Source organism: Phoenix dactylifera, chromosome 2 (genome assembly GCF_009389715.1).
Source record: "Phoenix dactylifera cultivar Barhee BC4 chromosome 2, palm_55x_up_171113_PBpolish2nd_filt_p, whole genome shotgun sequence".
Lineage (NCBI taxonomy): Eukaryota > Viridiplantae > Streptophyta > Magnoliopsida > Arecales > Arecaceae > Phoenix > Phoenix dactylifera.
In genome coordinates, this window is record NC_052393.1 from 26,199,472 (window position 1) to 26,224,723 (window position 25,252).

Below are 25,252 nucleotides of genomic sequence, written 5' to 3' on the forward strand. Positions count from 1 at the left end.
CAGCCAAGTCTTCCACCTGTTAACTCAAATATTCCCATGTACAGGATTGGTTGATGCAAGAAGAGCACAAAAGGAAGTGAAGGTCACAACCCAACATTAGTTATTGTAGCATTTAACTTAAGGGCCCCTCTTAATGGCTTGGTTTTTATGGGTCCCATTGATAGGTGAGCTGTACCCGAAGGTGTATGAAGGCTTGAACAGTCCAAGATGTACGATGTTTTGTCAATTCCCCTTTGTTTTTCTTCTTCCAACTAGCAACATAATAAACCAAACATCAAATAGGTGTGTTTTAGTTGTGTTGGAGGAAGAGAAAACAAGGAAGGTGAGAGAGTGCTGCATGAAAAACTACTTAACTAGTACAGAAAATCATCGTTGCGATGATGCCCCTAGAAAAAAATTTAATTGCAAGCATGTAATCATATGAGCTCAAACACAGAGAAAAGCAAGTAGTTGAGCAATTAAATTCTAAAGCTTCCAAGAGATTAAAGCAAGTATTTCTGTTGGTTTTGGGTTTAGTTGGGCCGCCCATGCTGGCAGCTACCTGACCAAAATCTTTTAACCAGCATGATCCAAGTTTGAATTTAAAGAGGGAGTAGTTATAAGATAGAAGAACTACCGGGTAGTTTTTTCCTCTCTCATTCCCTCTCTTATCTGCATACAATTGACATTTAAAAAAAACAAGAGAGGAACAACAGGGAAGGGTTCTAAGCAAGAAATTAACTTTCTTCCATCCTATCTTTGCAAAAGCATTTGAACGGTGATTGGTGTGTTCTTTCCATTGTGATTGAACATTTGGCCTGAGTATTTTCATTGGAAGAGATTATTCACGTGATTCAACCTCTAGATCCTGGAAAATCTTTTTCGTTTGGTATTCCTTTAGGTAATTCTTGAAACCTAAAATTCTTTTATATAGATATATATCATTTTTTCAGATTATCATTGGTATCAGAGCCATAGAAAGGTTGAATTCGTTTTTATATAATATAAATGAGAGGTGTTTCAGTTTGATTGAAACACTCCATATTTTTTTAAAAAAAAATCCATGGGATTCTGTACAGTTTTTCCGTGGTTCTCTGAAAAATAAATACAGAGAATTACGCTACATGCGCTAACGCCTGCGTCAAGGCGGCAAGGCCAGCGCGTCCGGCGAGACCCAGCGCACGCGTCCCGCGCCGCCTGCGTCCCGCTCCCGGCGCAGCCTGCAAGGCTAGGCCATCCTCGCGCGTCCAGCGCGCTCGCTGTGCTCGCGAGTGCGCTGCCCCGCACGTCAAGGCGAGCGCGTCAGGCACGGCCCATGACTGGTGCATCGCGACTGTGCGCGATTTTGCGCCTCAGCGAGCACGAGCGTGGAAGTCCGCGTGAAAGCCCAGCACGTCAACGTAGCCAGCTAATAGTTCCCATGGGCATAAATATCATTGTTATATGTTATAATATTAGTATAACATTCAGCACACTTTTTGTTTTAAAAAAACAATTATATGATATTCTTTTTTTGGTACTCCTTCAGTAAAAAAAAAAGGAAGGAAGGGAAGTATGGACGAAGGATGGAATATTATTTTCGAACAATTCAGAAATTATAAGATGAATTCCAAATATACCATGCAAATGCACATAGGAAAATTGGACATGTTAATAAAATCTCTTAGATGCTATGGCATCTTAGTCCCTGTTCGGGAACAAATTACTGCTTTGCTTAATTCCTTGACAGCTGAATGGGAAACTGTTGCACTCGCTCTTTGGGAGAAATATAGAAAGGGAGAAGTTAAAACCTTTTATAAAATTGCCTGTGAGCTTGAGTTGGCTGAGGGAGCGCCGTATATTATCCGGAATCAGGCGAACAACTATATTGTCACAGTTTCCAAATCTTCGCAGCGCAAGACATTTGGGTTTTTGCGGACGCGAAAGAGATCCTAAGGATCCATGGCTAGGCAGAGTGGGACAAAAGATTGTTGTAGACCAGTTGGTTTTCGACATTGGGAATAGATTATCATATCAAGAGCATAGAAGACTAAGTAGAAATTATGCTTTGAAATAATGCTTTGTCTGATTATAGAGAATGTCACTGAAAATTTGCTTATTAATCATTTTATGTTAAATAGTCACTTATGAAAGTGTATCTCTTATGTATGTGACAAAGTATGAATTTGATTTGCAAATTATAAATGGCATGGACTGTATCTTTCAATAAGCATTTTCCTTAGCTATTATAATAATATGCTTTGATATATGATTGAGTGGGGGTTCTTAGGTTGGCAGAATTTTGAGAAAGTTCTCACCTAGAACTTAAATTGTTGGAGCAAATAGTTCTAAATCAATGATGATTCAACATTTGAACATGAAAGATGATTGGGAACATAGCGAACTTTCGATTCCGTGTCTTATGTTAGATTATCATCGGTTTAGTTCATATTTTTTGCTAAAACTATATATATGTGTATGTTTGATGATTCCTTTTATTATGATAGTATTCATTATGTGTACTATGTCTCTCTTTTTTTTGAAGTAATTGTGCAAATGGCATCTGCGTCCAAGAATATCGTGGCTGAGTTGAATAAGGGTGATAAGCTGAACGGTGACAATTATGACATTTGGCACCGAAAGGTTCAATACATCCTTGAAGAACAGGAGGTTCTGGAAACACTCAACCAAACTATGGCTGAGCCTGAGCAGGGTACTTCTGCTCAACACAAAAGAGATCATGAGGCTTATTTGGCCTGGAAAAGAAAGAATAGCATTGGTCGCATCACGTTGCTGAGCAGTATGCAAGACGATTTCATGTTCGAGTTTGAGGAGTACGATACTGCTCAGGAAATGTGGCTTGCCTTAAAAGAAAAGTTTGGGGATACATCAGCTACTAAGCTGAGGAGGCTCACTATCAAGTTTGACTCCTATAAGAAGCGTCTAAATAATACAATAAGGCAGCATCTTAGGGAAATGTCAAACATGATAAGGGAGTTAAAGGCTGCTGGCCATACCCTCATTGATGAACAGCAAGTTCAAGCTGTGATTAGATCTCTACCCAAGAGCTGGGAGCATATGATAATTACTATGACGCATAATGACAATATAAAGTCTTTTGATAATATTGCGCGTCATCTGGAATTGGAAGATGAGCGCCTTGAGGCAGCTAAATCTTCTGGGCTAGCTTATATAGCTGAATCTAGCTCACGCAAGGCTTCTGGTTTTAAGCGAAAGAGAGGATGGAAATCTTTCAAAATGGGTAAAGAGAAAGGGCGAGCATATAAATTCGGCAAAGCTAACCGGCGCAAGAGAGGCAAGCGCGGTGGTAAAAAGAGGGACAAGAGCAAGATGTGCTGCTATAATTGTGGCAAGCCGGGTCACTTCGCTCGTGAATGCGCCGAGCCGAAGACAGGAGAGAAGGTATCTCCTAGCTCCATTATATTAAATTATATTTAAGTTTCTAGCTGTTGTTTGCTTACTGAATCACGTCCTATGTGGACTGTAGACTCAGGAGCCACAGACCATGTAGCTAGAGATAGAAGAGCTTTTGTGGAGTATCGACGAATCAGTCCAGGCGCTAGGTGGATATATGTTGGAGATAATTCTAAAGTTGAAGTAAAAGGTATTGGCACTTGCAAGTTGGTACTACATGGTGGTCGTACCTTGCTCCTACATGATGTCCTCTATGCACCGGATATTCGACGAAACTTGGTTTCTGTAATTGCCCTTCTCAGCTTAGGATATAGTTTGAATTTCTATGGTATTTATGTTGATGTGTATCTTGGGCCAACTTATTATGGCTCTGGTTATTTATCAGATGGTTTTATAGTATTGGATGAAGATTACAGTACTAATGTTAATTATGATGATAGCTGTTTTTCTTTAATTGCTTCTTCAAGCAATGTGAATAATAATCTGGATGTGTGGCATGCTAGATTAGGGCATATTGGACAAGATAGAATGAATAGACTAGCTAGAGAAGGCCTTTTGGGCTCACTCGCTAAAATAGAACTGTCCATTTGTGAGCATTGCCTAGCTGGAAAAACAACTAGAAAACCATTTGGTAAAGGAATCAGAGCACAAACTCCATTGCAATTAATCCACTCTGATATTTGTGGTCCAATGAATGTGAGGGCGAGGCATGGAGCCTCATATTTCATCACTTTTATAGATGACTTCACGCGTTTTGGTCATGTCTACTTGATCTCCCATAAGTCAAAAGCATTAGATTGCTTTAGATGATATTTGATTTTGGTTGAGAATCAGTTAGATAAAACAATTAAAGTTTTAAGAACTGATCGTGGGCGTGAATATCTATCTGAGCAGTTTAAAATGCTTTGTGATGAGAAAGGAATAGATCGACAATTAACTATTCCTGGAACTCCGCAGCAAAATGGTGTTGCAGAGAGAAGGAATAGAACACTTTTAGAGATGGTTAGGTCAATGATGGCGCAAGCGAAACTTCCTATTTCATATTGGGGAGATGCTCTTTTAACTGCAGCCTATATACTTAACCGTGTGCCCTCCAAATTGGTCCCTTCAACACCCTATGAATTATGGATAGGTAGAAAACCTGATCTAAATAATTTACGACCCTGGGGGTCTGCTGCCTATGTTCATGAATCCTCTCACAAATATGGAAAATTGGGTCCGAGAGGAAAGAAGTGTATCTTTATAAGATATTCGGAATACTCTAAAGGATATGTATTCATTAGTGAGCAGGCAGAAAGAAGTTGGACTGAAATTGAATCACGAGATGTCACGTTCTTAGAGAATGATTTTCCTAGCAAGGGTGAGATAATAAAGGATTACCAATTTTTCGAGGTGGAAGATCCTGATGTTTGTGCCGCACCTATACAACAAGTTGAGGTGACTGAGAAATTGTCTCAACCTCTTGGACCTAGTGGGAGCGACACAATAACTAGTGGATTGATTCCACAAGAATTACAATTGCGTAAAAGCGTTCGTAAAATTGTCCCTCGTCGTCGTTTTGACATCGAAGGGGAAGCTTTTATGGTAGCTTCACATGATATTTTTGAGCCAAAGTCAATTAAAGAGGCTCTCTCATGCCCTGCAAAGGAAGAGTGGAAAAATGCGATGGAGGAAGAAATGGAGTCTATGAATGCAAACCATGTCTGGGACTTGGTTGATCTTCCATCAGACCGTAAAACAATTGGGAACAAATGGGTTCTCAAGATTAAGCAAAAGGCAGATGGATCTATTGAAAGATATAAGGCACGCCTAGTGGCAAAAGGATATACCCAACAAGAGGGTATAGACTATGAGGAAACCTTCTCTCCAGTAGTTAGGTTTGCCTCCATTCGCCTTATCCTAGCCATCATTGCACATTTAGATTTGGAATTACATCAGATGGATGTTAAGACAGCATTTCTCAATGGAGAACTGGATGAGGAAATCTACATGGAACAACTTGTAGGTTTTGTTGTAAAAGGCCAGGAGCACAAAGTTTGCAAGCTCCAGCGATCTATTTATGGCCTAAAACAATCATCTAGACAGTGGTACTTAAAATTTCATCGAGCTATAACTTCATATGAGTTTACGATGATCAATGAAGACCATTGTGTATATGTCAAATGCTTTCACGATAAATTCATGATTTTATCATTATATGTGGACGATATTTTGTTGGCTGGGAATAATAAGGAGTTTGTTGTTACCATAAAGAAATGGTTGTTCTCAAATTTTGAGATGAAGGATATGGGGGAAGCAGCTTATGTGCTTGGAGTTAAAATTCATAGGGATCGTTCAAAGAGGCTTCTTGTATTGTCGCAAGAGACTTATATTAGAAAGATTCTTGAACGATTTAATATGCAAAACTGTAACCTCATAGACACTCCTATAGCAAAAGGCGAAGGCCTGAATCTTAAAATGTGTCCTAAGACTCCAGATGAGAAAAGAGAAATGGCTAATGTTCCCTACTCCAATGCTATTAGATGTTTGATGTATGCCATGATGTGTACTCGGCCCGATATATGTTATGCTGTCGGGTTAGTGAGTCGTTATCAAGCCAATCCTGGAAAGTTGCATTGGAAAGCTGTCAAAAGGATCCTCAGATATCTCAAAGGCACTGTAGATTATTCTCTATGCTATCAAGGAGATAATTTGCGCTTAAGTGGTTATTCAGATGCTGATTGGTCAGGAGCTCTGGATGAATGCAAATCAATTTCAGGATATGTATTCTTGCTTAATAATGGTGCTATCTCTTGGCGTAGCAAGAAGCAAACATGTACAGGATTATCTATGATGGAGGCTGAGTTTATTACTTGTTCAGCTACAGTGCAGGAAACAGTTTGGCTTAGAAGATTCATGCAAAGCTTGGGTGTAATAGTAAGTGCTGCAGAACCCGTGACAGTTCATTGTGATAGTCAAGCTGCCATTGCATATGTAAAAGATCCTAAGTATCATGGCAGGACGAAACACATTGATACTAAAAATCATTTTGTTAGAGACATAGTAGCACAGAAGGAAGTGGTCCTAAAATATATTTCAACGCGTTTGATGATTGCAGACCCTTTTACTAAACCTATTCCCAGAGACGTATTTTTATCTCATGTTGAGTCTTTGGGATTGCATAGAGTTTAGTAAGAAAGTGCGTCGTGAAAGATCACTATGATTTGAATGTATAATACTCTATGATTGAAGAATAGATATTTGTTTCATTTCAATTTATATTATTCCTGGATGAATGGAATTTTTTTTTATATACAGCACAAACACACATATATATTAAAAGGTACGTCACCAGGCACAGGTCGGCTTTTTCACACAAGCGACCACCTCAGGCGCTGTGAAAGCGAGCTGAGATGAGACACTATGATGTTAAACACTGTAAATGAAGCATTATAAAAAATATGCTTGTTTGACATTGCAGTGGTAAGCTAAAATTAGCAAATTTATTTATTTAGGGATTATAAGTGTTGCCTTGACTTGAGTCAAGATGAGGTCTGCACCTAACATATGGATATGTAATTTTGGACCGAAAACATGATAGTCCCACAATCATGTTAGCCTGGATAAATAGCCAGATGCGAGTACTTTATTAGGCGCTGTTGATAGTGAGCTAATAGAGAACTTGGACCAGTTGTTTGTTTTTGTATAATGTAAGCTTACAACTGGGTCAAGATCTGTATGATGGTAATTATTGGCAAATAGACGTATGCTCTATTTAGAGAGACCATCATAGCATGTAATTCATACTACATGTGCTCGGTTTGACCCATACAGGAAGTGAGTGATTATAAATGGATTCCCTGCATCCTCACTGTGTGAGTTCCTTTCTTTGAGGGAAAACGGTTGATCTGAAACTAAGATACATTAGTTCGAAAGGAAGACCATTATTGATTACATCTACCACATGTATTCACCGGTCGACCAATTATGTCGCTATGATATGGCTTGAACATAATTGTGGATACATGGTGAGGAAAAGAAAGTTAAGCATAGTCATAGAGGGATTAGATATGCTTTAACTAATGTAACAAAATGCGTCTGGGGCACAACGAGACACTTTTATACTAATTATTATATTTTCCTTCTGGGTAGTAGCCACTATGTTTTTTCCCTAGCAGGTGCATAGTATTGAGCTCCCAAGTGCAAGTGTACTCGTGGGTCACACGGTTCATTTGCTAAGTATGAATCGCATAGAATTTGGATGGAAGTTGAAAGTTTTTTTTTGGCCTTGGCAAGCCCATCATGTGCGAGTGGGAGATGTTGGTTTTGGGGTCTAGATGGGCCGCCCATGCTGGGCTAGCCTGACCAAAATCTTTTAACCAACATGATCCAAGTTTGAATTTAAAGAGGGAGTAGTTATAAGATAGAAGAAACTACCGGGTAGTTTTTTCCTCTCTCATTCCCTCTCTTATCTGCATACAATTGACATTTAAAAAAACAAGAGAGGAACAACAGGGAAGGGTTCTAAGCAAGAAATTAACTTTCTTCCATCCTATCTTTGCAAAAGCATTTGAATGGTGATTGGTGTGTTCTTTCCATTATGATTGAACATTTGGCCTGAGTATTTTCATTAGAAGAGATTATTCACATGATTCAACCTCTAGATCCTGAAAAATCTTTTTCCTTTGGTATTCCTTCAGGTAATTCTTGAAACCTGAAATTCTTTTATATAGATATACATCATTTTTTCAGATTATCAATTTCAATATTTAGGCCCTAGAGTTTCCAAAAGAATAGATGCAAGTTACATCTATATTTTCTGAAATCAATTTGATTTTATTGGATGCACAGTTTTCCCATACCTGCAGCAAGATAACCAAATGTTCCCGCAACTATTGTAGTGATATGAGATTCTTCATCCTCCAATAGTTTTGCGAGTCCAAAATCAGACACATGAGCCTCCGAATTTCCATCTAGTAATATGTTGCTTGATTTAATGTCACGATGTATGATTCTAGGTGAACAATCATGATGCAAGTATGCAAGGCCTTTTGCAGCTCCCATAATAATATTAAGACGCGCATCCCATTCCAATTGTTCAGATCTTTCTGCCCATTAGGCCTTTTGCAACCACATATTTTGTAGCTTTCTTCGTGATATTTTTGCCACTTTTATATCCTTTTCATTAGATGAATGCAATAAGTGGTGGTTAGTCACAAAATTTTCTCAAAAATAAAAAACCCTTCAACTTATTCATGACAAATGTAAAAAAAACCACAAGTTATCCTAATAAAAGAGTATTCATAAGGAAAAGGCATGGGTTTTAAATTCAAGTCTCTTGCTTGGTTATTGAATTTAACATTTTCATTCAATGAATAATGATCTAAGAAAATAAACTTGTTATTTTTTTTATTAATAATTTATAACCATCACACAGTTAATTATTTAATTCTAAAATATTATCAAACAGGATTGGATAAAATAACGGTTGAAGTTTCTGTTATATGGACAAATACAGTAAGGGTGGGTCCTTTGGGCGTTATCAGTATTATGAAAAACCGGTATGGTCTCCCATGATGCTTACACCCATTTATTATGGCCTAAAGAGAGAGCGGGTGGGTGAGGATAATAATCCCAGCTGGACCCAAAAGTCTAGCTAGAACAAAGAGTCAAGAAGGCAATATTCCCTTTCCGGTTTTATAATAGGCTATAGAATCAAGCTGAGGTGGAACAAACCAAGAATACCTCTAATTCAACTTATTTACAAATCAAGCAAGTTGTACTCAAGCTAAATTTTGTGCTAAAAAAAAAATGCTGGCCATGAAAAACACAAATTCAACCGCAAAAATGATTAGAAAAGTTAAACCCAGTATTCAAGATTATAAATCTTCCACACAATAACCATCAAATTCATGGTACACTATACCAGCTCGAACCGGATATACTAGTATTCGGTCCATATCCGATCCGATTTCGACCCTAATATCTTAGTCATGACCGGTAAACATTTGATTTTTTTCTTTAACCTCGTTTATATGGTGCTCCATTTATCAAGGAGGTTATCGTAACTAGAGTTGACATAAGAGTAGTTGAATGCAACTTACACGAGGGATGGCAATGTATTCACCCAAACCTCATCCCGTCAATGATGCATCAAAAGTAGCATAGATTTTGTCAACAAGTTTCCAATTGGAAATTCAAATTCATGGAAGTCAACGAGGGACAAGTAGATCAGTTTCTTTTGCATGCATGCCTTCAGTAGAGAGGAGCCTTCCTAATTCTCGCATTAACACAAGGAACTAAAGCATTAATTAACTGATTGATAGCCTTATATTTGTGTGCTCCCACTTGCTCCCACCTTTTCAAGCGCTTGGGTTATATTTGTTGTGACTACATAATCAATTAAAAAGAAAGCAAAAGAACAAAAAATATCAAAGGTCATGCCCCTCCATTAATTTCTTGCATAATTTGCTGGTGGTTTTAAAACATGGATTAATGTGAGATACAGATAAAGAAATAAGCTGCCTCTGCGAGGAAGCAGTACTTTATTGTGGATCAAGGTAGTATTGCATAATTGATAAAAAGGAAACACTCTATTAACATGACACAAACCAAGTTCCTCCATAATGCGAAGAAATTTGGCTAATTAAGCTTAAGAAATTCAGTAGGGCCATCATCTTCCCTAGAAGGTAGCTTAGAGAATATAAACAAAATGACCCAGCAACACGTACTACACACATCACGCAACAAATAGATATAACATAACTCGACAAAGTGCGAGAATTCATCGATCTTCTTCTCTTCTTTTAACGAGGAAAGAGATTTTATCTCCTTCTCTTGCATACTTTGACAAACTCACATGGGAGTTGGCCCAAGTGAGTGAAGCAACTGTTCAGCATCTTTAATTCTCTTCCCTGCTTTGGGCTTCGGCAAATTTCCATCATGTTCAACTATCTTTTCCGTGTTCGGTGGATCTCCTCTACACCCATCCTTTTTCTCACAAGGTCTATGGTAAGGCGCTGCTTCATGAGGACGACAATTCCCCTTATGTCCAACTCCACAATGAACATCACCACCACCTTTTCCAATAGTGCCGTAACCAATATCTTCTGCATTATTTTCTTTCACCAAGCAAATGCTTGCGAGTAATGCCATCAATAACCATGCACGGACTGCAGCCATCTGAGAAAAATCTCATTTACGCATCTTAGCTTATGAGCAGGAAGAAAAAAGGATTATAAGAAATCTCATTCATTAAAATAAAAAAGTTGAACAATGTAGTCCTCTTGGATTAGTGGCCTTTGTAAGAATGATTGGAGATGAGGGAACTTCAAAATAGGTGGAATGACTTTGATCATTATGGTCACGGATACAACTTGCTTTGATCTTAGGAGCCTTTTTTTCGAAACTTTTCCAAGGAAAATCTTTAATTAGCAAAATAGAAACTCAAGTACCAAGGCATGATTAGTATAACATTCATAGAAATTGTGATAATATGTAATATTTACAACATCATCTACGATCATTAGTGGTAAAAAATTTTCCATTTTCTATTAGAACGAGCAAGATATGGATCATGATTGTAAGTATATTTAGTAAAAAGAGAAAGAGGAAGATATTTTTTACATAATTTTCTATGTTATTTCTTGCTGGCTGATCATGAAATGCATGCTAGACCCATTTGTAATCTTCAACAACAAGAGGTACATAGCTTGTACTTCAATTGTGTTTACAGAATATAAGCCTTGTTGTTTCTCATAATAGGAACATAATCATTTCTAAAGATTGATAGGAGGAATTCCACACAGATAATATATTTTACTTTACTTTCTGCTCATTGATATACTATTAGTCTATCTATTGTCAGACTAAAAACTACAACATAATATAGACATCAAATATGCCTTAAATAATGTTGGTTGAACACATGACTTACAGATATTGATATATCTGTATAATGAATAATGAGCTTCAAATAAATACACATTGATGCACATATATAAATAGCTTTTAAGTAGTCATAAAACAAGGTATGCAAAAATAAAGCGTTTCTTATTAAGAAAATATCTTGATTTTGAAAAATCAAAAGTGAAGTAGATTTTTTTTGCAAAATTCCCTTGATTGTATGTGTTAGATGAAATATAAAATAACAAACTATATCTTTTCAATAGAATTGGACCGATGGTTGTCACCATCCCTATAGTACGTATTCTAAAATGAGGTTTGGCATTTGAAGACAAATGGCAGCGCTTCTATTGTAATATAATACAAAAAAAAAGAGAGAGAGAAGAGGTAAGGAAAGAAAAAGAGAAAGAAAGGACAGATGGATGAATGAATGAATGAATGAAAAAGGAGTTAAAAGCATAAATTCAATCATTCATTCATTCTTCTTAGAAGCTTAATATAGAAAATTTAGTACGCAATACCTTTTCTTTTGCACTATCTTGCGGATGACCTATAAGCAACCAACTTGCTTTCATGCCATTCACGACCGCTGTGTTATATACAATATAGGCAATGACATGAATAGCGGACACGCATGAACCACGGAGGGAGGATGGAGCCTGTGAATGTGAGGAAACATCGGGAAGGGAGGATAGAGCTTGTGGATGAGAGAAACATTCGGGGAGAGAGGGTAGAGCCTAAGTATGGGAGGAAAAGCTGGGCCAAGAAGACCGCAAGGAATAAGGAACCTAAACGGCCAACATCTTGTTGCCTTAACCATTTAGACTTGTTGTCTGGCCACAACATAATCTTGCAACCATCTATTATTATAGCAACAATAATCAATGCCATGCACTTATTTGCATATTTTTGATTTTCCCTTGTAGTCAGTCGACCATGATTTAGATCGATTAGAGGATTACCTAAACATTTTTTAGCCTCAATCAAGAAGATTTTGAAATCTAGCGAGTGATGAAAATGAGAAAAATGATTAAAATCAGCCGAGCATAGACAAGAATATACATATTTTCCAAGAGTGATCATTATTATTTCTATTTACTTATTTATTTTTGAGATTGGAAGGCACTCTAAGTCCAAGTTTGTGCCAAAAGAATATCTAGATCCCTACTCACCCAACCCAGCATCAATCGAAACCCAGGCCACAAGCCACATCAAGCCAGAGACTCTTTAAAAAACACAATTTCAAACTACATTTTTTCTTTCGCTGGGGAGGGCGGGCGCGGGGGTGTATACTATATTCTAGATATACTGCCATTTCGGAACTTGCAATGGAGATTAAGAAGTAGTAATAATCATAATAAATAAATAAAATAAAAACAAGGACTATAAAAAATTTAATATTAAATATAAAAATAGTAAATATAAACTGAATGCATGAAATCGGTATTAGAGGATAGGTAGAGGGACATGGACTTGGTGGGTTAAAAAGTACTTCAAACTTCAAAACATTTTAAAATGGAAACTAGCGAGAAGAACGGTTAGACTAGAGAGATAATGACTTCTGCAGTTACTAAGGAGAATGATAGAAAATAAAGCATATTTTTTAGGTATCTACTAAAAATATAATTGATAATATGATTCTTTTGAACAAAATTTCTTTGAAAAACCAAGTGCATCTTTTTCAATAAATTTTTGACAGGCAAGAACCATCCGATATATTCTCTTTTATTTTATAAGGTAATATAAATAAAAATTGAAATATCCAGACTCGCATCTAATGGCTCTTTCTAATGAGAGGAAACTATCCAAACAAAATGGGAAAATATAAAAAGAAAGGAAACTAAAAGGTGTTCCACCCTAGCATTGTGTGCTTCTCTCTCTTAAACGTTCCACAGCAGTCAGCAGCGGGTGCCCAACCCTCTCTCTCTCTCTCTCTCCCTCCTGGCTCGTCTGCCTCTATCCCTCAAAATCCCATCTCCTCCATCTCAAACTTACCACTTCATCTAATTCTCCAAATTCACCTTGTTAACATCTCCCTCCAGTTACTGTCTTATTCAATCACCCGCGGCCATTTTTTGGATACACAGAATGAAATGCCTTGGAAAATTCCAAACTCTAAACTTAAGGCCCCTACTGGTATTCAACATTATATCAACATGCACAAGCTCGCAGGCACAAAGAGAGAGAGAGAGAGAGAGAGATTGAGATTTCAACCGCTCACGACCAATAAACTAAATAACATTCCATGGTACTGAATCAGAAATATGCTGAGGTGGAAAGATAAAGCTTCTCACTTCTACCATTGAGAAGAAGAGACGAGGCTAAACAGTTCACAGATGGAAACACATTTACAGAATGTGCGGGGAAGAATAAATGAATGAAAATAAATGTGTCCAAAACATTTTATGTATTCCTTCAAATGTATCTTCATCATATGAACCAGCAGTTGACAACTAAATGAAATGCAACTAATCTGAGTTAGAGTCATAAAAGTCACCCAGACACGGTGTCATAACCTCTGACTCCAATAATTGCACCATTCTGTGCATTGTAGGCCGCTCTTCTGGAGCTGAGGAAACACACTGAATGGCAACAGAGAGCAAAGCATCCAGGCTTTCAATCTGCACGCCATCGCAGTGTGGATCAATTATTTCTCTTTGACGGTCCTCTAGGACCAAGAAATTCAACTGCAGCAGAAATAGAAACAAAGAAAGACACCTCATAAAATAAGAAGAAGAAGAAAGAAAGAAAGAGAAAAAAATATGACAGTATGAGAAAATCAAATCAGATATTTAAGAAATTATCTCCCCTTAAAATTCCATGCAGAAAGAATAAGTAAATTAAAATCAACTATCAAGAAATAGCATCTAATATAACATGTGAATGCAATTATGACTAACATACATACAAAATGCATCAACATAAGACTAAGCAATTGCTTAATAATTACAGAAAAAAGTAGCATATATAACTAACATGGGTGCTGAGCATGAAACAAGGTTTGAAAACTTGGCTTTAGTTTCAGTTGTGGCAGAGCCTGCGAAGTTTCAGTTAGAGCAATTTCAGTGGGTTCCCGCTTGAGTTTCGGAGATTTGGCCAAAAAATAGGTAAAAATGCCAAAATAAGAAAAATAAAAGGGATCATGTATAACATAATTTAGAGGATATTATATTGTCTGAAATATTTGGGTTTATTGTCGTGGTGTTTACTATATGGTGGTCTGAAACTTTCAAGTATTATAAAATATTTAAGAAACCAATAAAAATATTAGATAATTATTTAATTCAATTTTTTGTTAACAATTACTGATCCAGACGAAGAGTGTTCCATGTTCAAATCTTGGGAGGTAAATACCAATCTAATGGGTATGCATAACATTCATGTTACTCTTGATCATTTTTGCTGAAACTTAACCACAGGTAGACCAAAAAAATTGCTTTGATGGTTTGATGTGAAATATAAGAGGCCATATTTTGTTGAATGAGGAGGCCATGTGTCAAGCACACGTCTCTGCAGTGCTGGTCCCGAAGGTTGCATGGTAGTGATCCAAGGAATCATTATAAATAAAATTTGCTTCAAGTAAAATGGGATGGATCCTAGCAAACTAAATCAAAATTCCAATACACGGAACCTAATTTTGCATGCCATATGCACACGAACAAGAGAAATCCATACAAATATTAATGAAAAAATGGTGTCCATCGCACGAGGCTCCCACTATTGCAAGATTTGGGTAGATCAAATGCACGCAGCCTTCTAGTTAAGTGTTCCATACCCATGACGCTAGGTCGCAATAGAGAAACCTTACCACTGTGCCAACGCCCACTCTCTAATAACTAGACATCTTAACATTATTTTGAAAATATAATATCCATAAAAGCACAACAATGTTATTTGGCTCAAAGATATAAAATTATTTATTACATAATTTTGATAACATTACCCATGATTTCAAATTATAATGGTTAATGTATAAACATGCATACTCAATGCACACACAATGAAAAGGATTACAAAAAATTTTCACCGAAGCAAACTTACCGGTTGCACCTAGGCTCACCCTCCATACCAATATAAGTAACAAGGATGATATATTTTGTTAAGCAGGAGAACACAGTCCTATTAAATAAACGAGTGGTACATGATGATTTTCAAAAATGGTGTGCTTTGAGTAGAGTTCTTTAGTCATTCGGTGAGGCTTATCAGTCAAGACCAGCCAAGTCTTCCACCTGTTAACTCAAATATTCCCATGTACAGGATTGGTTCATGCAAGAAGAGCACAAAAGGAAGTGAAGGTCACAACCCAACATTAGTTATTGTAGCATTTAACTTAAGGGCCCCTCTTAATGGCTTGGTTTTTATGGCTCCCATTGATAGGTGAGCTGTACCCGAAGGTGTATGAAGGCTTGAACAGTCCAAGATGTACGATGTTTTGTCAATTCCCCTTTGTTTTCTTCCCCTTTGTACGATGTAATCATATGAGCTCACAAACAGAGTAAATCAAGTAGTTGAGCAATTAAATTCTAAAGCTTCCAAGAGATTAAAGCAAGTATTTCAATATTTAGGCCCTAGAGTTTCCAAGAGAATAGATGCAAGTTACATCTATATTTTCTAAAATCAATTTGATTTTATTGGATGCACAGTTTTCCCATGCCTGGAGTAAGATAACCAAATGTTCCCGCAACTATTGTAGTGATATGAGATTCTTCATCCTCTAATAGTTTTGCGAGTCCAAAATCAGACACATGAGCCTCCAAATTTCCATCTAGTAATATGTTGCTTGATTTAATGTCACGATGTATGATTCTAGGTGAACAATCATGATGCAAGTATGCAAGGCCTTTTGCAGCTCCCATAATAATATTAAGACGCGCATCCCATTCCAATTGTTCAGATCTTTCTGCCCAATCAGCAAAGCAGATTCCACACCATTAATATACCTAGTATAACACATAAACACGTCCGAGAATATAGTACCACAATGACAGAACTTCTAACCGAGCTTGCTATATATGATCAAATGACAAAAATAATACATGACAAACACAGTCTAAACAACAGAGGACATAGGAGAGTCTGGCAAGGTTTTACCAGTCAAATCTGTAAATAAAAAGACATTCAACACAATTTTGAATGGGATTTTTCATATAAGGATGGTGGCTATCAAAGGACTTAGGGCCGAAAATTTTGAAGTAGCATGCCTATGCCACCATACGTTAAAGAATTTTTTATATAAGGATTTTTCTTTTAAGAAAAAAGCACAAATTTTCTGTCAAAACAATGAAAGGATACATATTTTTCTAAAATATCAGGTCTAAAACAGTCACATAGGAAATAAAAATTCTGCATCAGTTCAGTTCTAATATTCAATACATCAAGATTGAATTACCCTTAAAATGTCTCAATTTATCAACTCTGTATCAGCTGATACAGGGTTTGCACAGTCCATGTAAAGGTCCCCTAAAACAAATATGGATAAATAATAAATTCATTCCTCTTTCTTCCCTATTTCAACCCAATAGTTTCAAGCAAATTGCTTGGAAAAGTCTAGCTTGGAAGGGGTTTGCCCATAAAATTCCAGTATGAAGACCAACAAGGCATAGCCACCCAATTCCACACTAAATCTAAATACATTTGCAAGAAATTCATAGAAAGATCAAACAAAATATGTGGTTGCAGCATTAGACCCATGAAGAACCGAGGCTCATTGCCTTTCAATGCTCTTTGTCAAGGTTATTTCCATGTCCAGAGAACCTGTGAGGGTTACTCTTCTAGTCGCATGAGATTAAGAGTGTGCACGAGCCAAGCTCAAAAAAAGCCAGGCATCGATTGACCTTGTAACGAAGTCAAGCTGAGTAAGAGCCAGCTCATTTATATTTGAGCAGAAATCAAGGTGTTCATAAACAGCTCATTTAAGGGATATTGCGAGAACCTAAGGTTTACTAAGAAATTCATATATATTTCGAGTTAACTTACGAAATTATATCACAATTTTATAGTTAGAAAATATCCTTTTTACATAAATTATGTTAGTCTTTAATAAAAAAGTACAAAGTTAGATTTTTATTTATAAATAATAATTAAAATAATATAGATTATGAAATAAGTATTCATTTTATTCATTTTTTCAGCTTAGTAGTTGGATGGGATGTGCATTCATGTACATATTGCATTTTACAATAAATGAATCATAATCAATAACTACAATACTAAATCTTGTGAACTGAAGTTTGCATTCATAATGCTATAAAACAGACTTATTTGTAGATATATTAGGATGATACACATTCTATCTATATCTTGCCTATCTTATGATTATACTTTTTTCTTTTTCCAATTGAATGCTCCACAAGAAGGAAAAATGGATTAAAACAAGTGAGAAGACACTAGCATGCACTAGGAGATGGATGTTCAAGGTTTTAAACCATAAAACATATACATATGTTAAGTTTTTTTTTAATTGATTACTATTATATATATATATATATATATATATATATATATATATATATATATATGTCATAGTTTGCAAGAAATCATAAGATTAAAAAAAGGGCATTGCACGAGGCTCCTTCCATTGAGAGATCTGTGGAGGTCAAATATACGTTGCATTATCATCACATGCAAAGAAACTGTTTTCCTATTTCAAACTTATGACACCTAGCTCACAATGGAGCAACCTTACTATTGCGCCAAAGCCCACCCGCTAATAATAAAATATATTCATATTATTTCGAAAATATAATATAATTTTATATTACATTCTCCATAAAAATACAACAATATTATTTGTTGCAAAGATGTAAAATCATTTATTATATAATTTCGATAACATCACCAATGATTTCCAATTATAATGGCTAATATATAAGTATGCATATTCAATGCACAGGCACAATGAAAAATATTAGAAAATTTTCCGTAGAAGCATCTTAATGCACGACAAACTGCCTGAAATTACTGCAAGTAGAGACCAATTGCAAATCAGCAATTAGCCAGTACACCTACATTATCATACAAAAATTATGAGTTCTACATTTAGTCCAATCAAATTATAATTAATTATTTAAAATTAACTATTAACATAATTTCAATTGATAATAAAATGATTAACATTAAATAAAAAATTAAATGTACAAATTCCAAAATTATATATGTTTGTAGTAGTAACAACTTTTTAGAAAAAATATGCTTTTCCTTTTTTCTGTAGCTTTCTTCGTGATATTTTTGCCACTTTTATATCCTTTTCATTAGATGAATGCAATAAGTGGTGGTTAGTCACAAAATTTTCTCAAAAATAAAACACACTTCAACTTATTCATGGCAAATGTAAAAAAAAAACCACAAGTTATCCTAATAAGAGAGTATTCATAAGGAAAAGGCATGGGTTTTAAATTCAAGTCTCTTGCTTGGTTATTGAATTTAACATTTTCATTCAATGAATAATGATCTAAGAAAATAAACTTGTTATTCTTTGTTATTAATAATTTATAACCATCATACAGTTAATTATTTAATTCTAAAATGTTATCAAACAGGTTTGGATAAAATAATGGTTGAAGTTTCTTTTGCATGCATGCCTTCAGTAGAGAGGAGCCTTCCTAATTAAGCTCGCATTAACACAAGGAACTAAAGCATTAATTAACTATTTGATAGCCTTATATTTGTGTGCTCCTACTTGCTCCCATCTTTTCAAGCGCTTGGGTTATATTTGTTGTGACTACATAATCAATTAAAAAGAAAGCAAAAGAACAAAAAATATCAAAGGTCATGCCCCCCCATTAATTTCTTTCATAATTTGCTGGTGGATTTAAAACATGGATTAATGTGAGATACAGATAAAGAAATAAGCTGCCTCTGCGAGGAAGCAGTACTTTATTGTGGATCAAGGTAGTATTACATAATTGATAAAAAAGAAACACTCTGTTAACATGACCCAAACCAAGTTCCATCATTATGTGAGGAAATTTGGCTAATTGAGCTTAAGAAATTCAGTAGGGCCATCATCTTCCCTAGAAGGCAGCTTAGAGAATGTAAACAAAATGACCCAGCAACACGTACTACACACATCACGCAACAAATAGATATAACATAACTCGACAAAGTGCGAGAATTCATCGATCTTCTTCTCTTGTTTTAACGAGGAAAGAGATTTTATCTCCTTCTCTTGCATGCTTTGACAAACTCACATGGGAGTTGGCCCAAGTGAGTGAAGCAACTGTTCAGCATCTTTAATTCTCTTCCCTGCTTTGGGCTTCGGCAAATTTCCATCATGTTCAACTATCTTTTCCGTGTTCGGTGGATCTCCTCTACACCCATCCTTTTTCTCGCAAGGTCTATGGTAAGGCGCTGCTTTATGAGGACGACAATTCCCCTTATGTCCAACTCCACAATGAACATCACCACCACCTTTTCCAATAGTGCCGTAACCAATATCTTCTGCATTATTTTCTTTCACCAAGCAAATGCTTGCGAGTAATGCCATCAATAACCATGCACGGACTGCAGCCATCTGAGAAAAATGTCATTTATGCATCTTAGCTTATGAGCAGGAAGAAAAAAGGATTATAAGAAATCTCATTCATTAAAATAAAAAAGTTGAACAATGTAGTCCTCTTGGATTAGTGGCCTTGTAAGAATGATTGGAGATGAGGGAATTTCAAAATAGGTGGAATGACTTTGATCATTATGGTCACGGATACAACTTGCTTTGATCTTAAGACCCTTTTTTTCGAAACTTTTCCAAGGAAAATCTTTAATTAGCAAAATAGAAACTCAAGTACCGAGGCATGATTAGTATAACATTCATAGAAAGTTGTGATAATATGTAATATTTACAACATCATCTACGATCATTAGTGGTAAAAAATTTTCCATTTTCTATTAGAACGAGCAAGATATGGATCATGATTGTAAGTATATTTAGTAAAAAGAGAAAGAGGAAGATATTTTTTACATAATTTTCTATGTTATTTCTTGCTGGCTGATCATGAAATGCATAAAAGACCCATTTGTAATCTTCAACACCAAGGAGGTACATAGCTTGTACTTCAATTGTGTTTACAGAATATAAGCCTTGTTGTTTCTCATAATAGGACATAATCATTTCTAAAGATTGATAGGAGGAATTCCACACAGATATATATTTTACTTTACTTTCTGCTCGTTGATATACTATTAGTGTATCTGTTGTCAGACTAAAACCTACAACATAATATAGACATCAAATATGCTTTAAATAATGTTGGTGGAACACATGACTTACAGATATTGATATATCTGTATAATGAATAATGAGCTTCAAATAAATACACATTGGTGCACATATATAAATAGCTTTTAAGTAGTCATAAAACAAGGTATGCAAAAATAAAGCGTTTCTTATTAAGAAAATATCTTGATTTTGGAAAATCAAAAGTGAAGTAGATTTTTTTTGCAAAATTCCCTTGATTGTATGTGTTAGATGAAATATAAAATAACAAACTATATCTTTCCAATAGAATTGGACCGATGGTTGTCACCATCCCTATAGTACGTATACTAAAATGAGGTTTGGCATTTGAAGACAAATGGCAGTGCTTCTATTGTAATATAATACAAAAAAGAGAGAGAGAGAGAGAGAAAAGGTAAGGAAAGAAAAAGAGAAAGAAAGGATAGATGGATGAATGAATGAATGGAAAAGGAGTTAAAAGCATATACTCATTCATTCATTCATTCTTCTTAGAAACTTGGTATAGAAAATTTAGTATGCAATACCTTTTCTTTTGCACTATCTTGCGGATGACCTATAAGCAACCAACTTGCTTTCATGCCATTCACGACCACTGTGTTATATACAATATAGGCAATGACATGAATAGCGGACACGCATGAACCACGGAGGGAGGATGGAGCCTGTGAATGTGAGGAAACATCGGGAAGGGAGGATAGAGCTTGTGGATGAGAGAAAAATTCGGGGAGAGAGGGTAGAGCCTAAGTATGGGAGGAAAAGCTGGGCCAAGAAGACCGCAAGGAATAAGGAACCTAAACGGCCAACATCTTGTTGTCTTAACCATTTAGACTTGTTGTCTTGCCACAACATAATCTTGCAACCATCTATTATTATAGCAACAATAATCAATGCCATGCACTTATTTGCATATTTTTGATTTTCCCTTGTAGTCAGCCGACCATGATTTAGATCGATTAGAGGATTACCTAAACATTTTTTAGCCTCAATCAAGATGATTATGAAATCTAGCGAGTGATGAAAATGAGAAATGATTAAAATCAGCCGAGCATAGACAAGAATATACATATTTTCCAAGAGTGATCATTATTATTTCTATTTACTTATTTATTTTTGAGATTGGAAGGCACTCTAAGTCCAAGTTTGTGCCAAAAGAATATCTAGATCCCTACTCACCCAACCCAGCATCAGTCAAAACCCAGGCCACAAGCCAAATCAAGCCAGAGACTCTTTAAAAAACACAATTTCAAACTACATTTTTTTTTCACTGGGGAGGGGGGCGCGGGGGTGTATACTATGTTCTAGATATACTGCCATTTCGGAACTTGCAATGGAGATTAAGAAGTAATAATAATCATAATAAATAAATAAAATAAAAACAAGGACTATAAATAATTAAATATTAAATATAAAAATAGTAAATATAAATTGAATGCATGAAATCGGTATTAGAGGAAAGGTAGAGGGACATGGACTTGGTGGGTTAAAAAATACTTAAAACTTCAAAACATTTTAAAATGGAAACTAGCAAGAAGAACGGTTAGACTAGAGAGATAATGACTTCTGCAGTTACTAAGGAGAATGATAGAAAATAAAGCATATTTTTTAGGTATCTACTAAAAATATAATTGATAATATGATTCTTTTGAACAAAATTTCTTTGAAAAACCAAGTGCATCTTTTTCAGTAAATTTTTGACAGGCAAGAACCATCCGATATATTCTCTTTTATTTTATAAGGTAATATAAATAGAAATTGAAACATCCAAACTCGCATCTAATGGCTCTTTCTAATGAGAGGAAACTATCCAAACAAAAAGGAAAAATATAAAAAGAAAGGAAACTAAAAGGTGTTCCACCCTAGCATTGTGTGCTTCTCTCTCTTAAACATTCCACAGCAATCAGCAGCGGGTGCCCAGCCCTCTCTCTCTCTCTCTCCCCCTCCTGGCTCGTCTACCTCTATCCCTCAAAATCCCATCTCCTCCATCTCAAACTTACCACTTCATCTAATTCTCCAAATTCACCTTGTTAACATCTCCCTCCAGTTACTGTCTTGTTCAATCACCCGCGGCCATTTTTTGGATACACAGAATGAAATGCCTTGGAAAATTCCAAACTCTAAACTTAAGGCCCCACTGGTATTCAACATTATATCAACATGCACAAGCTCGCAGGCACAGAGAGAGAGACAGGGGGAGGGAGAGAGAGAGATTTCAACTGCTTACGACGAACAGGCTAAATAACATTCCAAGGTACTGAATCAGAAATATGCTGAGATGGAAAGATAAAACTTCTCACTTCTACCATTGAGAAGAAGAGACGAGGCTAAACAGTTCACAGATGGAAACACATTTACAGAATGTGCGGAGAAGAATAAATGAATGAAAATAAATGTGTCCAAAACATTTTATGTATTCCTTCAATTGTATCTTAATCATATGAACCAGCAGTTGACAACTAAATGAAATGCAACTAATCTGAGTTAGAGTCATAAAAGTCACTCAAACACGGTGTCATAACCTCTGACTCCAATAATTGCACCACTCTGTGCATTGTAGGCCGCTCTTCTGGAGCTGAGGAAACACACTGAATGGCAACAGAGAGCAAAGCATCCAAGCTTTCAATCTGCACGCCATCGCAGTGTGGATCAATTATTTCTCTTTGACGGTCCTCAAGGACCAAGAAATTCAACTGCAGCAGAAATAGAAACAAGGAAAGACACCTCATAAAAGAAGAAGAAGAAGAAAGAAAGAAAGAGAAAAAAATATGACAGTATGAGAAAATCAAATCAGATATTTAAGAAATTATCTCCCCTTAAAATTCCATGCAGAAAGAATAAGTAATCATAGAATTACCCATCCTAGAATATTCAAGCCTTTCCCAATGAATGATGAATCAGTGGGTCGTTTCCCACTCAAAACTTCCAGCACCAAGACTCCAAAGCTGTATACATCTGTTTTTTCTGTTGCCCTACCACTTTGCATGTACTCTGTAAATTTGACCACAATCAGACAAGGCATAAGATAAAAGATGCTGCATTTTCACACCATTCGAGCAAAGATGATTACTGGAAACACAACTTTCCATGTTTATATATAAATATAGCTGTGATTTTTGCCTAAGAACCCAGGTACATACATATTAGGTCTATACCTAAGAACCCTGGTACATACACATTAGGTCTATTAACTGCATTCTGTCCCTGACATTATCGAAAGCAAAAAGTCCATAATAGCTTGTGATTTCAAAGAGAGCTCATCTACTCTACTGGATATGCATATGCCTGCGAGGAACAAAATGATTTTAAAATTCGCAATTTGAATTATGAAAACCATTATAAATAAAAGAAAGTAGCATTTCGAAAGAACTGCATTCCTACAAACTAAATTCATTAGGCTACCTACCAGGAAACATGGGACTGAGGATCAGTGGTGCAACAAATGTATGTATTTTATAACTAGAATTGTATTGTATGAAAAGCTTTTGTGGAAGCACCAGAAATCAAGTTATCAGCATTTGCATTGCAATACTTAGGATAAGAGCATACGGAACCCTATATCTAGACAATGAAAGATAAATTATATCGTAATTTAGTTTGGAGACCTAATATGGAAATGAAGGAAATTAAAATCAACTATCAAGAAATAGCATCTGATGTAACATGTGAATGCAATTATGACTAACATACATACAAAATGCATCAACATAAGACTAAGCAATTGCTTAATAATTACAGAAAAAAGTAGCATGTATATACTAACATGCTGAGCATGAAACAAGGTTTGAAAACTTGGCTTTAGTTTCTGTTGTGGCAGAGCCTACGAAGTTTCAGTTAGAGCAATTTCAGTGAGTTTCCGCTTGAGTTTCGGAGATTTGGTCAAAAAATAGGTAAAAATGCCAAAATAAGAAAAATAAAAGGGATCATGTATAACATAATTTAGAGGATATTATATTGTCTGAAATATTTGGGTTTATTGTCGTGGTGTTTACTATATGGTGGCCTAAAACTTTCAAGTATTATAAAATATTTAAGAAACCAATAAAAATATTAGATAATTATTTAATTCAATTTTTTGTTAACAATTACTGATCCAGACGGAGAGTGTTCCATGTTCAAATCTTGGGAGGTAAATACCAATCTAATGGGTATGCATAACATTCATGTTACTCTTGATCGTTTTGGCTGAAACTTAACCACAGGTATGAAGGGTTTTAGCATGTTATAATGCGCAGCGGAAGTTAGGAATTTTAAAAATTTCTTGATAAAGTTCCTTAACATAAAATCCTTATAAGCCAAGATCACCTTAATGGAAGCAATCAAATAATATAATATAAATGCAGAAATAGAAGAATACCTCTAACGCTAATCCAATATGCAGAATTTTCACTAGGTGCCCAAGTGTTCACCCTCCAATGTTGATCCACACGAAAACTTGATTTAAGTCTTAAGCTCCAAAGACTTTGATCCTTAATGCAGAATTCTTAAAGAACTCTAATGGCTTGCTTTCCTTTCTTTCTATTTTTCTTTAACCTTCTAAAATCACTTCTAATCCTTTTGTCCTAAAGAAGACCACCTTGTCTTGGCTTAGGACACACTAGAAGCAATGCTAGAAAGAAAGAAACTAATGTAAGAAAGAAAGAAGAGAGGAGTGGGGTGGAGTTGGAATGATGAAACCCATGGAGTGCTAGCCTATTTATAATAGGTGTAGGGATGCATCTCCAAGGGATGCATCCCATCCACACATCC

General features: G+C 35.8%; 3 protein-coding genes across 3 annotated transcripts; all 3 read right to left on the reverse strand.

Annotated features, from left to right (window-relative positions):
- Nucleotides 1-9,881: 9,881 nt before the first annotated feature.
- LOC120109940 lies at nucleotides 9,882-11,985 on the reverse strand. Its single transcript, XM_039123775.1, has 2 exons — nucleotides 11,799-11,985; nucleotides 9,882-10,554 (listed from the first exon to the last, which is right to left on the reverse strand). The coding sequence occupies exons 1-2, from the start codon at nucleotides 11,850-11,852 to the stop codon at nucleotides 10,228-10,230; spliced, it is 381 nt and encodes a 126-aa protein (XP_038979703.1). The 5' UTR covers nucleotides 11,853-11,985; the 3' UTR covers nucleotides 9,882-10,227.
- Nucleotides 11,986-19,116: 7,131 nt separating this feature from the next.
- LOC120109943 lies at nucleotides 19,117-21,089 on the reverse strand. Its single transcript, XM_039123779.1, has 2 exons — nucleotides 21,034-21,089; nucleotides 19,117-19,789 (listed from the first exon to the last, which is right to left on the reverse strand). Exons 1-2 carry the CDS (start codon nucleotides 21,085-21,087, stop codon nucleotides 19,463-19,465), a joined length of 381 nt encoding a protein of 126 aa, XP_038979707.1. The 5' UTR covers nucleotides 21,088-21,089; the 3' UTR covers nucleotides 19,117-19,462.
- A 1,888-nt stretch (nucleotides 21,090-22,977) lies between these two features.
- LOC108510915 (LRR receptor-like serine/threonine-protein kinase FEI 1) lies at nucleotides 22,978-23,489 on the reverse strand. Its single transcript, XM_017841114.3, has 2 exons — nucleotides 23,361-23,489; nucleotides 22,978-23,196 (listed from the first exon to the last, which is right to left on the reverse strand). The coding sequence occupies exons 1-2, from the start codon at nucleotides 23,487-23,489 to the stop codon at nucleotides 22,978-22,980; spliced, it is 348 nt and encodes a 115-aa protein (XP_017696603.1).
- Nucleotides 23,490-25,252: the final 1,763 nt, after the last annotated feature.

Coding starts and splice junctions, on each gene's coding strand:
- LOC120109940 (XM_039123775.1), bottom strand. CDS start 11,852: ATGAAAGCAAGTTGGTTGCTTATAGGTCATCCGCAAGATAGTGCAAAA. Junction 10,555..11,798: donor AAGATAGTGCAAAAGAAAAG/GTATTGCGTACT, acceptor GATTTTTCTCAG/ATGGCTGCAGTCCGTGCATG.
- LOC108510915 (XM_017841114.3), bottom strand. CDS start 23,489: ATGCAAAGTGGTAGGGCAACAGAAAAAACAGATGTATACAGCTTTGGA. Junction 23,197..23,360: donor GCTTGAATATTCTAGGATGG/GTAATTCTATGA, acceptor TTTCTGCTGCAG/TTGAATTTCTTGGTCCTTGA.
- LOC120109943 (XM_039123779.1), bottom strand. CDS start 21,087: ATGAAAGCAAGTTGGTTGCTTATAGGTCATCCGCAAGATAGTGCAAAA. Junction 19,790..21,033: donor AAGATAGTGCAAAAGAAAAG/GTATTGCATACT, acceptor CATTTTTCTCAG/ATGGCTGCAGTCCGTGCATG.